Source organism: Heliangelus exortis, chromosome 15 (assembly GCF_036169615.1).
Source record: "Heliangelus exortis chromosome 15, bHelExo1.hap1, whole genome shotgun sequence".
Classification (NCBI taxonomy): domain Eukaryota; kingdom Metazoa; phylum Chordata; class Aves; order Apodiformes; family Trochilidae; genus Heliangelus; species Heliangelus exortis.
The window spans coordinates 2,452,680-2,465,963 of record NC_092436.1 but is presented as its reverse complement, the minus strand read 5'-3'; the positions used below and the strand labels follow the sequence as shown (position 1 = coordinate 2,465,963).

At 49.1% G+C, this 13,284-nt stretch overlaps 1 protein-coding gene across 3 annotated transcripts in view; it reads right to left on the bottom strand.

Moving 5' to 3' along the window:
* The window catches only part of JADE2 (jade family PHD finger 2), a 65,287-nt gene that overhangs the window by 16,442 nt on the left and 35,561 nt on the right, over window positions 1-13,284 (bottom strand). For all 3 annotated transcript variants that reach the window (XM_071759060.1, XM_071759061.1, XM_071759059.1), the window contains exons 6-8: window positions 7,249-7,460; window positions 2,538-2,705; window positions 1,897-2,013 (exon numbers count right to left, since the gene is read on the bottom strand). In XM_071759060.1, coding sequence (XP_071615161.1) covers window positions 1,897-2,013; window positions 2,538-2,705; window positions 7,249-7,460 — 497 coding nt within the window. The remainder of the gene's footprint in view (window positions 1-1,896; window positions 2,014-2,537; window positions 2,706-7,248; window positions 7,461-13,284) is intronic.

Here is a 13,284-nt window from a genome sequence, read left to right as displayed (position 1 = left end):
CAGCAGGGAGCCCTTCCTCAGGCTTCCCTGGGTTTATTCCCCTTTTGATGGTGGAATTTGAATGGAAAAAAACACCCTGAGGCACAGAGATGCCTTATGCAAAACCAGCACAGGTTGGTCTCCATCAATGTGGTCCGGGTGGGTGTTTGCTGAAGCTGGGGTGCTGGATGAGAGACTTTGTGTCCCTTGTCAGCAAAGCCCAGATCCATCCAGCCACTTGAAAAAAGAAGAAAAAAACCCTCCTGGAAGCAACATCTGTCCTTCCCCAAACCTGCCCCACCTGCAGCACTGCTGCCAAGGAGAGAAGCTCAGTGCTTCCCCAGCAAACAACCTCCTCCTTTCAAAGCTGGGTCATAAACCCGAAATGCTGACAAGGGTAGTTAGATTACACCTGTATAAACAGGCACTCATCAAAAATACACTCCATAAACACACACTTTCAAAACCCAGCTCTGTACTGCTGATGAGTACGAAGTGTGTTTATTTACCCATGGTTGAACCTGCTGATTTACTCCATAAATCCTTAAATAAGGCACTGCCTGCTTTTTTTTTTTTTTCTCTTCTTGAAAAAAAAAAACCCCATCCTGAGGGTGTCAGGGTGGCCTTGGCAAACACTCTGGTGACAATTCTCTGAAGACTTCCAAACCACGAGCTGCCGGCACAGGAGACAATAAAGCTCCTGTTCCATCTCAGGTGACCTTCAAGGCAAATCCATTCAGTCCCAGGGATCTCACAACTACAGTGCCATGCCATGCCAGTGCTAAAGAGGATGAAGCCTCAGAGAAGCTGAACTCTTTTTGCTGCTGCCAAGCCTGTTGCCTCCTTCCCCTGCCCTTCCGTTCTTTGAAAGCAGGCACCACTATGACACAGTATCTCCATCTGGCAGGGTGAAGAAGCAGATCCACCCAGGGCCATCAAACAAGAAGTGAGTCAATGCCAGAGATTTAAAGAAGCACAGTGAGATTTCATTTCAAGCTAAGGGGACAGCTTTTAAATAGCTCCCTTTAAAGTTTTAAAGTCACAGAGGTGGCACAAACACAGCAGAACCTGCAGACCTCCAGCTCCTACTGTCCTACTGTGCAACCAGCCAGCTAATTCTGGCCCCAAATCAGAGAATCACAGAATTGTCATGGTTGGAAAAGACCTCTAAGATCAAAGAGTCCAACCATCAACTCAGAAAAACCCATCATGCCTACTAGAGCATGTCTTGCAGTGCCACCTCTACACAGTTTTTTAAGGTCTCCCTGGGCAACCTATTCCAGCTCCTGACCACTGTTTTAGTAAATAAATTCCTCCTAATATCCAGCCCAAACCTCCCCTGGCACAACTTCAGACCATTTCCTCTAGGCCTATTGGTATTTACTTGGGAGAAGAGGCCAATACTCATCCCCTACAATCTCCTTCCTGGTAATTGTAGAGAGTGATAATCATAATGTAATTGCCACTGCTGCCTACACTGACCTCCTTGGTGCTGCTCCTGTTCCACGAGAGGAGCTGGTCAGTCACAATTGGTACATATCCCAAACTTTCTCCCAATTTTTCTAACCTTAATGGCTATTCCATCCCCTCTGCAGGCCAAGACTGCTTTTTTGTCACTTTTCTGGCAGCTACACCAAGCCTTTCTGCTGGATGTTCCTGATTTCAAACCAAAGGCATTTGCAGTCCTGGCAATTACTGCCATTACAGCTACATCACTGTGTTATGCAAAGTTCATCTGAATTCCAAGGACTCAACACATTCAACAACTGCAAACATTTGAGGATGGCTGATGGACTCATGCTCCCTGTTGTTGGGTTTACTCAGAGCAGGCGTAAGACTCGGATAGATGGCACCCACCAACAGCTTGAGAATCTCTGGTAGCTACTACAGCCACAACCCCAGTGCTGAGTTACATACCTGAATACACGTCCCAGTGCACTCCTTGCAGAGGCTGCAGGACAAAGCCCATCTGCTTGCTGGGATATGTGAGATCTTCGTAATGGGTTCCATTTTTTCAGGACATCCAATGCTAACCTGGTCACGAAATAAAAAGCACGTTGTCAACACTGGTTACCATCCCAATTCTCCTACAAGGGGACATCTGTGGCAGTTTGAATGAGGCATGGAATTTTTTATGTTATTTTTTAGAGTCACTCGTAATTTGGGAAAAAAACCCAAACTTAACTCCAAAACCAAAAAACCAAATCTGGATGAAATGGAAGGAAAAAATTACGTTAGTGTTTCCTCTCAACCAGTCTTCATCTGGATATTGCTCTGTATCTCAGATGGACACATGAAATCAGCTTTACCCTGCCCTGAGGTCTTGTGAATGCCCCATACCTCTGCACTCTTGCACCCCACCTCTGTGTCCTCCCTTAACAGGGGGTCCCTTGGGTGCTAATTAAACACACAGCCCAACAATTAATGAGCATCATGGCTCTGACCTTCAGCCAAACTGGACTTGCTATTTAGACCATTCCTACACATCCTGGGCCAAGACCTGGAACCCAGATCCGTGCCCACCCACACTGCCAACAAGAAGCTGGAAAACATCTTACTTCAGGTATCCATAAGGCACAGCTAACGTGGACCCATTTTGTCCCGCTCCGGGTGGGCTTCAGCGCTCCTCCTCTCTTGGGACACAGCAGACACTTGGGTTGGACACCGAGGGCACAGGTCCGGCACAGCCAGCTCCCGATGGGCACCTTCAGGATGCCATAGCATGCCTGTGTGGAGATGGGAAGCAGGGTTAGTCCCAGCAGCCTGGGAAGATCATCCCCCTGGATCTGCTTTATTCCTTTATCTTTTTGCTACCACTCACTTATCACCCCCACGTTTGGGCATCATGGTAAAAAACAGAAGATGTGAAAGAGTGAGGCTGAGTTCTTCCTTCCTTGCTGCCTTCTTCAATTTCCTAGAATCCCAGGTTGGGTTGGGTTGGAAGGGACCCTAAAGACCATCTAGTTCCATCCCCCTGCCATGGGCAGGGACACCTCCCACCAGCCCAGGCTGCTCCAAGCCCCATCCAACTGGGCCTTGAAAACTTCCAGGGATGGGGCAGTCACAGCTTCTCTGGGCAACCTGGGCCAGGGGCTCAACACCCTCACAGTGAAGAATTTCTTGATGTCTAACCTGTATCTCCCCTCTTCAAGCTTGAAGCCATTCCCCCTTGTCCTACCACTCCATGCCCCTATAGAAAAGTCCCTCCCCAGCTTTTTTGTAGGCTATTGCATGGATACTAATGCCAAAACAACACCTCCTGGGATTTAAGGAAAAGATAAGTGTACAAACATGCTGTGGATCCTGCACTGAGCATCTGCCCAGCTCGAAACTGGGGGAAATCAACCAGGCTGCTCCATCAGAGCCACCACAACCTGCAGCTCTGTGGTCTAGACATCTACCCATGGCTCTCCTGCCCATTTCTGAACCAACACCAGACCCAAAAGGACTTGGAGATATCGGGAGAAAAACTCCAAGGGAGCTGAGGGTTGAAAAGCCACACTCTGAGAAAGATGGGCAGATGGGTTACACCCCCAGCCCTGAAAGGGAAGTGAAAGTAATTACAGAGAGGTTAAAAGGGGCAAATGATGCTCATGAATAGAAATGAGGAGGGAGGAACCCTGAAGGATGGTAAATCTGATGATGATAAATATCAAGGAGTCAAGGACGAGCCTACAGCCAAAAGAGTGAGAGCTACAGGATTTGGGCTGCCCCTGGAGCTCCCTGATAGTGCAGGAAGCAGCCCAGCCAAAGCATTTCATAAATATTTCTCCTCCATACTTGGGGAGGAGCCAAATGATAAGCCCTATCACATAATAATGATGATAAAATGCTTTCCACTTGGCCTGTTAACTTACGACTGTATTAAACAGCTCCTGCTAAAACTAGACAAGTTTTTAACAGGCAGGTCCTGATAACTCACTCTTAAAAGGGTTTCCAGAGAGTGGCAGACAACTGCCTGGGGGCTGTGGCACTATTTTAAGTGAGGAGATGTAATTAATTCTGGATCTGGCTGCTCTGATGTCCCTCCAGAAGGCAAGAGGGCAGTGCTGATAAGGACCCCTGGTGCTGCAGGCTGGAAATTGAGCTCAGGCATTTCTCAATTCCACTTCTTGAAGTTTACCCACTTTAAAAAAAAAAACTCAAACCAGAACAGTTTTTCATCCTGGTGCTGCAGGTCACTGTCAGCTGAGGTGACACGGTGGGGACAAGGGCAGAGAGGGCACAAGGAGCACGGAAAAAGTGTTTCCTCCGTCTTTACAGGCCAAGGACAGAATTTATAACTCTGCTTTAGGTTGCCCCAAAGCACAAACTGACTCTAACAGTGGTTTCCAAGGAGAAAAAAAGCCACTTTGTGAACAAGCTGTTGGGATAGCAAGGAATTTCAGGAGGTAATATTATTGCCTTGAGTCTACATGGGTCAGAGAAATTTAACTGTGTGTTTCATGGCACACCCAAATCTGACAGATAAATCATTCCTGTAGCAGAGTTCTGTAAAACAACTGATTCAGCACCAGACAAAAGTCAGCCTGGTATAGACTACCAGGAGAATAAAGTGGTAGACTGATCTCAAAAGCTCAGAGAAAACAGGAATTACAACCAGGTGTACATCTCTAGTACATTTTTGGCTTGCTGTTATTATTCCTAGAGACTTTAGAGGAGCTGAAGGTGAAATTCAGCTCCTAGAAGCATATACTACAGGGCTTCTGTCCTGGGCAAGAAGCAGCTCTAGAAATGAGGAGAGTTATCAGCAAAACACCTTCTCCCTGGCCAGCACCAACCAGAAGATGCTCTGGGAAAAGAAGCAGAGCAGCTATTTTTATATCTGTGCCTGTCACAGGATCAAAGTCACCAAAAAGGGGACATCAAAAAACTGAGGAGGATGCTGAGCTGTGGAAAAGCTTGGTGTGGTCCACATAACAGGGAGAGCTCAGCTGTGTCCCCACACCAGGGAATGGGAATTCCATGATGACAGGACCCTGGGGTGGTGGCTGGAAGCTGGAGATGGTTCATTCCCATGCTAAAGAGAAGTGTGGTGTTGCCACCATGAAAGCCATGAACCACAATGATTTAGCAGTGGGGGGAGAAGTTTCCTCATTTTTCAAATGAAGATTGCATGTGTTTTCCAAAGGCTCTGCTTCACAGGAATTAATTACAAGGCAAGCCTCATGGCTCGTGTTATGCAGATGAGATGATTACAACCTTCCAGCACCATAACCCACCAACATGTGTCTGAGCACAACCCTTCTCTCTGGGATGCAGGAGGACAAGGCATCACTCTGGCCATGTCCTGTAGGACCCCTCTGCTGCAGCCCAAATACATGAAGCCCATGGCACTGGCACCCTGTTCCCCATGGGAAACCATGGTCCCCAGCAGGTTTGGGATATGGGGCTGATGAAGGAAGGTTAGGTAAGAGACATGATCATAGAATCATGGAATCCCAGACTGGTTTAGGTGGGAAGAGGAGACCTTAAACACCATCTAGTTCCAACTCCCTGCCATGGGCAGGGACACCTCCCACCAGCCCACGTTGCTCCAAGCCCCAGTCAATTTGACCTGAGGCACTTCCAGGGATGGGGTAGCCCCAACTTCTCTGGGCTGCCTGGGCCAGGGGCTCACTACCCTCACAGTGAACAATTTCTTCCTAAAATCTAATCTAAATCTCCCCTCTTCCAGTTTGAAACAATTCCCACTTGTCCTACCACTCCAAGCCCTTGTAAAAAGTCCCTGGTTTTCTCAGGGTTGATATCAGGACACAGATTAACTCAAGGCAGCTTAGGGGCTGGTGCTGGGCTTAGGGCTGGACTCTGCTCCCTGAAAACGAGGGAAAATCTCCCAGTTCTTTCAACAGCCTTGAAACCCAGCCCACCAAAAGTGGAGCCCACTGGGCTGCCACCAACCCACTGTGAGCCCAGATGAGGTCCATACATCTCCACATCTCCTGACCACCCCCCTGAGAACCTGCCCAACAACAGTGTCAGCCACTTGGGATGGTTAAGAAAAACAAAAACAAAACAATAAAGGGGAAAAAACATACAAAAAACCAAACAAAAAAACCCCCACACAATGCCCCCCCCCCCCAAAACCCAACACTGAATCGCCCTGGTATTTTGTGGAATCTGATTCACTGATGGAAACCATTCAGAACACCCACATCCCACAACTATAGATATCTCCAGCACTCTCCCACCTCCAGGAAGCGCTGATGGAAAAGCTGCCCAAAAGATGAGCAAATGTCTCTCTTTAGAGGGGAAAAAAAAAACCCAAACCTTTCATGCAGAGGGCGAAGCTCAGGAGCTGCCACCATCATCCCTGTACCACAAGGTGCTTCAACCACCAAAACCTCCTCAGATCCATGTGGGACCCCAAAAGACCCCCACACATCCTTCTCCTGGCCAAGGTTTCCCCAGGCACAGGAGCCCACAGACCCCCCCCTCCAAGAGCTTGAAGCATTTGCATTCAATTCTAAAAATAACATTATTTTCCTCCAGGCAGGAAAACAAAATGAAATCCTACACTTGTCCAGAGGACAGAAACCCTGTGATGTGAGACAGTGCTGGTGGAGCTGGAAGGTCCCACTGCCCTCAGTGTGGAGGCTGGAGGTCTGGGGAGTGCAAGGCTGCAGACCACAGCCCTCCCATCCCATCATGGTGCTGGTTACCCCTGAGTGCTAAAGGTCCCATGGGTGCAACTTCATAAAGACAGATTGGGTAAAGCAGAAGAACAAGTCCATGAATGGAAGAGAAGGCATAAAACAAAACATCACAGAAACCAGAGAATAAGGAGGAGGGGGCAAAGATAGCTCACAGAAGTGGTTTTAAACCTCTGGTTGTGTATTTCTGTGGGAATTTATAAAGGGCTGAGGCTAAGAAAGTAAGAAAACCAAGTTTTCTGTCTGCCAGTTCTCCAAGAGCCCACTTTGTATCCTTGCTCTTTTCGAAATCCATTCAAAAAGCTCAGCAAGGATCTGCAGCAGCTGAGGACAAGGGGGATGGGAGGAATTATTTAGTGTGAGGGTGGTGAACCCCTGGCCCAGGCTGCCCTGAGAAGCTGTGGCTGCCCCAGTGTTCCAGGCCAGCTTGGATGGGGCTTGGAGCAACCTGGGCTGGTGGGAGCTGTCCCTGCCCATGGCAGGGGGTGAGCCTAGACGATCTTTAAGGTCCCTTCCAGCCGAAAACCAGGATGGGATTCTATATGAAGCCAGTGTGTGTCTAGAGGGGGTGCAGAGGTACAGTGTGGTGTGCCACGACCCCCAGCCTGCTGCTCACCTGGTGCACACAGACGTTGCACTTGTCACAGAACACCATCTCGTTGCCGTCCTCCCCCTCGGGCGAGCGGCAGACGTCGCACACCACGTCCTCATCGTACTCGATGCCCAAACCCTCCTCCGTTTCGATGGCGATGTTCATGTTCTCGTAGCACATGGTCTCCAGCTCCTCCAGCACTCTCTCCAGGGTGATCTCATCCAGCTCAGGTTTTTCTGCAAGGCAGAAGAGGACACTGATGAGGCTCCGGAGTCCCCCCAGACTCCGGGGAACGTTTCGCCGAGGGTTGAGCGTTTCCAACTACAACTCGAGAGGAAAACCCAGGGCGACTCAGCAAACTGCTTCTGACTGGGGCTGCAGTTTGTGTTTCACAGACAGTAACAAAATCTTGCTGCTGGCTGAGAGGAAAGAAACCCATTCAGCTGAAGCAATGTGGATAATTAGGTCTGACAGTTTCAATGTTCGACGAGACAACTTCTTCAGAGATGCTTTCTGCAGCGAGGGCTCAGACAAGCTTTGGCAACACAAAGTCAACGCTGTAATTGTTAAGGCTGAAAATTGACCCTTTTAAGGCCAATTAAATGGAACTGTAAAAGTGAAGCCAAAGGCTAAAACTAAGGACTAATAAGGGTTGGGGTATTTTCCTGGTTGGGTCTGGTGGAATCAGAAGGTCAGACACAGCTGTGTCACATTTTATTCCCCCCGTACCAGGACCTTTAGTGGAAAGAAGTGGCACAGAGGTGCTTTACCAGAGGTTTCTCCAGAATCACAACCAGGAATATGAAGCCAATAACCAGGAGAGCCTTTTTCACTGCAGAAACCTCCAACAGCAGGATACCTGGCCAGTATTATGGGGAAAGGAGGCTGCTCCTAGGAGTACAGTGCCAGGCTGAGCACTGCTGCTGCTTCTCACCCACCCAAAAAGATCCCAGTGCCACAAATGCAACATGAGGCCACTCCTGGTAAAGCAAAAAAGAAGGAAAAAATATTTGTCAGCAGGAGGAAAGAGGTGTAAGAGGGAGAGTTAAGACCCCACCGCATCCTGTCTCTGAGCACCGTTTCATGATAGAGATGGGAATGGAGATAACAGCAGGATGCAACAAAAAACATTTCATCTTTGCATTTTATTTGGATATATTATCCATGATGAAGGCCTGGGGTCCCAAGAGACCCCCAGGGCTAGCAGAGGACAAGGCTGGAAGGTCCTGGGCAGCCCCACCAGCTGGATAATGCCTTCCTCTGATGGCCACAACCCCAGTGCTAAAACTGTCAAGGGGGCCGAGCAACCCGTAGGTGAGCTCAGGAAGTACACACACCATTGTCTGCCTTTTTTTTGAGCTCTTCCCCACCACTCTTTCATGTTGGCACAGTTTCCCTTGGCTCAACAAGTCTCTGCAAACATCTAGCCTGGCATTCCATGGGTCTCTGTCGAGGCTGAGATACCATCGAAGACAGACAGCTCCATTCCCTATCACAGAGCTGCCCGTGCCCCGACACGCCAAGGAACCTGACAATACCTGTTTTAATCTCCAGCAGCCCTGCTGATGGGATGGGTGCAGGAGCTCTGCAGAGCCCCAGGATGGCAACGCCTGCCCAGGCCTTGTTCTTGGCATTGGCTTGGTTGGATACAAGGCAGGGAGCAGGTTACAAAGCCAGAGTGTTATTTTTGCCTTAACTATGTCCCTTTGGACACTTTTTCATGGAAAGCTGAAAGTTACAATGTCATACAAGCTCTCAGTCAGTGTCTTAGGTCCACATCTACAACTTTGATCCCAGGCACCTCAGCATCAGCCTGGAGTTACCCCTTTTCTCCCAACATTTCAGGCTCTGCTCCCTCTGCTCTTCTGGAAAGCAAAACCATCATTAAACTGTTCCTGGTGCTTTTTCCCACGCACTTTCCAGAGCCACCCTGTGCTATAGGAAAAAGCAGCAAGCTGGCAGGTGCAGGCAGCTCCAGGAAGGAAAGGGAGGAGGGAATCACAGGAATCATCAACTTGACCTGCTTGCAGGGTCAGAACTGCTCTGGCATCACTGGGATGCCACTGGCATCATCACCAGAATCTCACAGGCATCACTACCATTGACATCACCACTGTTCCCATTTCCCCTCCAGCAGCAAGAACCAGCTCCCAGCCCACCTCCTGCACTTTCCATCCCCAGCCATGCCTCAGCATCCCCACCCCTGGGCAGCAAATCCCCCAAACCCTTGTGCAGGAGCTAGACCAGCCCCACAGTGGGGTTTCCCTCCCAGCAACCTTCTACCAACAGATCGAGAAAATATAGATCTCTCCCTCCCACCCTCGTGTGCTCTCACACTCCATTTAGATGTAATTACATCAGGAATTCGTTTGCCAAGCACCATTCAGGAGACCTGGGAGCTTATTGAACTGACAATTGCACTTGATGGGGATGAAGCGATTAATCGCTTATGAAACACTAAACAACGGGGCCTGGGGGTGAAGTGCTTGGGCCATTTGTACTCCATTTACCTCCTTCTGCATCACATGAGGTTTCTGCCATTAAACTCCATTCATAAAACTGCCCAACTTTTGGGCTGTAAAAAAGCTATCTGCATTGATTGTGGCCAGCTAAATTGCTACAAAAAACCCACCCCAAACCTCCACCAAAACACTCCCTGTGTCCATGCACAAGTGCCACTGTTACTGTCCCCATGAAGAACAAAGACCCAGGTACTGACCTTGGCTACAATCGGCCACTTCCAGGGAGTTAAGTCCCATCTCAGACAATCACAGGGACCATGGCCTCTGCTGACCAAGTGAACAGAATTTTCACCTGGTTAAGATATGCAAAGATCTTGCATGAAGGGTGGTGAGGAAAGGTTCTCTGAGCCTGCACAAAGTTCTCTGTAGCTTCTGTCTGGAGAGACACTGGCAGAAGTGAGAATTTCATCTCACATCTCAGTACAGTAAGTTGTGCCAGGGGAGGTCTGGATTTGATATTGGGAACAAATTCTTCCTGAAAGGGTTGTCAGGCCCTGCCTCAGGCTGCCCAGGGCAGTGGTGGAATCTCCATCACTGGAGGGATTTCAAAGTTGTGCAGATGTGATGCTGAGGGGCACGATTTAATGCTGGCCTCATCACCCCTTCCAGGAGGCCACCTGTATCCTCTGCCCATTAACAGAGCACATTAATGATGACTGGTTTGGATGTGGCCACCCTGGGACACTCTTGACATCATCCCTTGGTCAGACAGGAAGCCCTGGAGAGAAGAAATCCTCTCCCATGCCAGGGCAGGGTGCTGGTGGGTCCCCTACCAAAGGATAGAAGCCCTCAGAGAAGAAAGAAGGGGGACTCTGCTTCCGAAATGGAAAAAGGTGCCAGATGATGATGCACTGCAGGAAGTCTCCAGATCTGATTCAGGGAGGGAAAACATGTAGGAACCCAGCCTCTCAGCTGAACTTTGCTCCCAGCAGAAAACTCTTCCCTGTATCTCCACTGTTGGGACCTGCCATGGTCCCTGCAGCTCCACAGCCTTCCAGCATCCTTGTTTATCCAGGGAAGGAGCAGCCACCAGCCCAGACACCTCATTTGCCCCCTGACCTCCCTACAGCACCCAAAACACAGAATTTAAATATTTTATCCCAAAGGAGCTGGGCTAACACCAGAGCCTGGGAGAACCACCAAGCACATTCCTTTCCACAACGCCGCTCTCTGTTCTAATTGTTTCTGTAATATCCTAATTTATGTGGCATGAAGGAGCAATATTCTTCTGCTAAATGAATTCTCAGCTACTCCTTATTGTGGTGTGAGCTGACTCACTGAACAGGGAGGGGGAAAAAAACCGAGAAAAGTAGCTGGAGTGCCACCTTTCACCAACCAGAGATCTATTTCTGCCTAAACGGTGCTCCACTAAAATCAACTTACTGAAACAATAAATCCTTTCCCCTGGGGGGGATACCTGGAGATAAAGCAGCTCCTGAACAAACAGTCATCAGTGCTGCAGGCTGTGCCATTAGCTGATTCACAAGCTGTAAAGCTTGGCAGTCTATTTTTCAGTAAAAAGATAAATAAACAAACAAAATCAGTGTGGATTTTTAATTAAAAAACAAAAAACAACAAAAAAAAAACCACTTGCAAGATGATGTACATTGGTCTCTTAATATCTTCGAAAAAATGAGAGTGAAAAGACTCCATCCCCATGATGGGATGGGGTGTTGGCACAGGGACAGCAGCCTCCTGAGGTCACCAGCTCCCTGTCCCTCCAGCTCACCCTGGGCAACTCACTGCAAACCACTGCTGGCCTGGGCTTCTGCCTCTGCAATGCTGTGCTGAGCATCCTTCTCCCCTCAGAACCTGGGGGAATGAGAGCTAAAATGAAGCTAAAACTGAGCTGAGGCACCAGCATGTTGGCAGGGGCACAGTTTGCCTCTGAACCAGGCTGAGCACACACTCAGGACACTGATGCAGCCACCAGCTCCAGGGCATCTCTGGGCATTCCAGGCCCTGCCCTAAACAACCTTTAAAAAGGTTTGGGGATGAAGGACAACCACCCCAACACCACCCAACCTACCTGGACTCCCCAGGCACCTCCAGCCCCTCACCCACAGGCACACAGCACTGGGGGGATTTATTAATCTCTCATCAAAGTTCCTTATAAACACAGCCTGAAAGCAAAGCCTGACCCAACAGCCATAAACAACCCCTGCCAGCTGAGCATCCAGTGAAACTTCTAGCTATTTTGTTACAAACACAGCCTGCTAAGCACTTAAAAGGTTTACAAGAACCAATTATCACCCTTTCTGCCACCCACCGACATCAATTATTGCTCAAATTTAAGACGATGACAAAATGTTTTAGAAGCCACTTTCTAAGCTGCTGTCTCTCTCTCTCCTCTCCAGTGATGCTCAGCACTGACAGAGGAGCACTCCTGATGAAAGCCTCTGTGCTCCATTCAGCTGCAAAACTCTGGGTACTGATGGAAAGTCCTGCATTTACCACCGGGAATTTATAGCAAAAAGCGGAACAGTGACTTGACATAAAAACTGATTGTGCTGGGAAACGTGGAGGCAACAGATCTAAAGTGTCTGGTAATCTATACACAGAACTCCAGACTGGTTTGGGTGGGAAGAGCCCTTAAAGCCCATCTAGTTCCAACACCTCCCACCAGCCCAGGTTGCTCCAAGCCCCATCCAACCTGGCCTGAGACACTGCCAGGGATGGGGCAGCCACAGCTTCTCTGGGCAACCTGGGCCAGGGGCTCAGCACCCTCACAATGAAGAATTTCTTCCTAATGTCCAACCTCAGCCTCCCCTCTTCCAGTTCAAAGCCATCACCCCTTGTCCTACCACTCCAGGGTTCTCCTGCAATACCCATTCCTACAAGGAGTTAAACAAGCTCAGCTTCCCTTTCCAGAGCCTGGCAGGGGTTTCCCCTCTGCCAACAGCTTCAGGAACTGCCACCTGAAAATATTTCTGCATCTCCTTGCTTAAAGACAAGATTAAAAGCTGTGGTTATTTGCTATTAAATCCATCTCTTGCATGTAACATTCCACCAAGTAGTGGAGGATCTGCTGGTTCATCTATCTGAATGATAAGCACCCAATCTGTCTACTGCCAAAATTCTTGTGCCATGAGCTTGTGATCTCAGCAGAGAACAAAGATTTTGGGCTACGTGTGGATGTTTGTTGTGGGCTGCAGCACAGGCATATTATAAAACACCTCCAAACTGGCTGGATTTCTTCAAAACAAGGGGAAGGGGAAATTAATCCAAACAAACAGACCCTGAATTATTAATGGGTGAAGCTTTGTCAAGCCCGAGTGTGGAGGCAAAGGGGGGAAAAGGGTGGAAGGGCTCTGAGTGGTCCTAAAAGTAATGGAAACACTTCAAATGACAGACTTTGGGGTGGCCCTGCAGAGCAGATGGTGATGGGCACCCCTGGGTGGGTGGCAGCTGTCTGGGTGCAGGCTGTGCTCATGGAGCAGCAAGATGCTCGGGGTCAGGGGGAAAGGGGCTCCCTGAATCCCTAAAGGATGTGGTGGGATGGGATAGACTTGGACACAGCCCCCCAGCACTGCCAGGG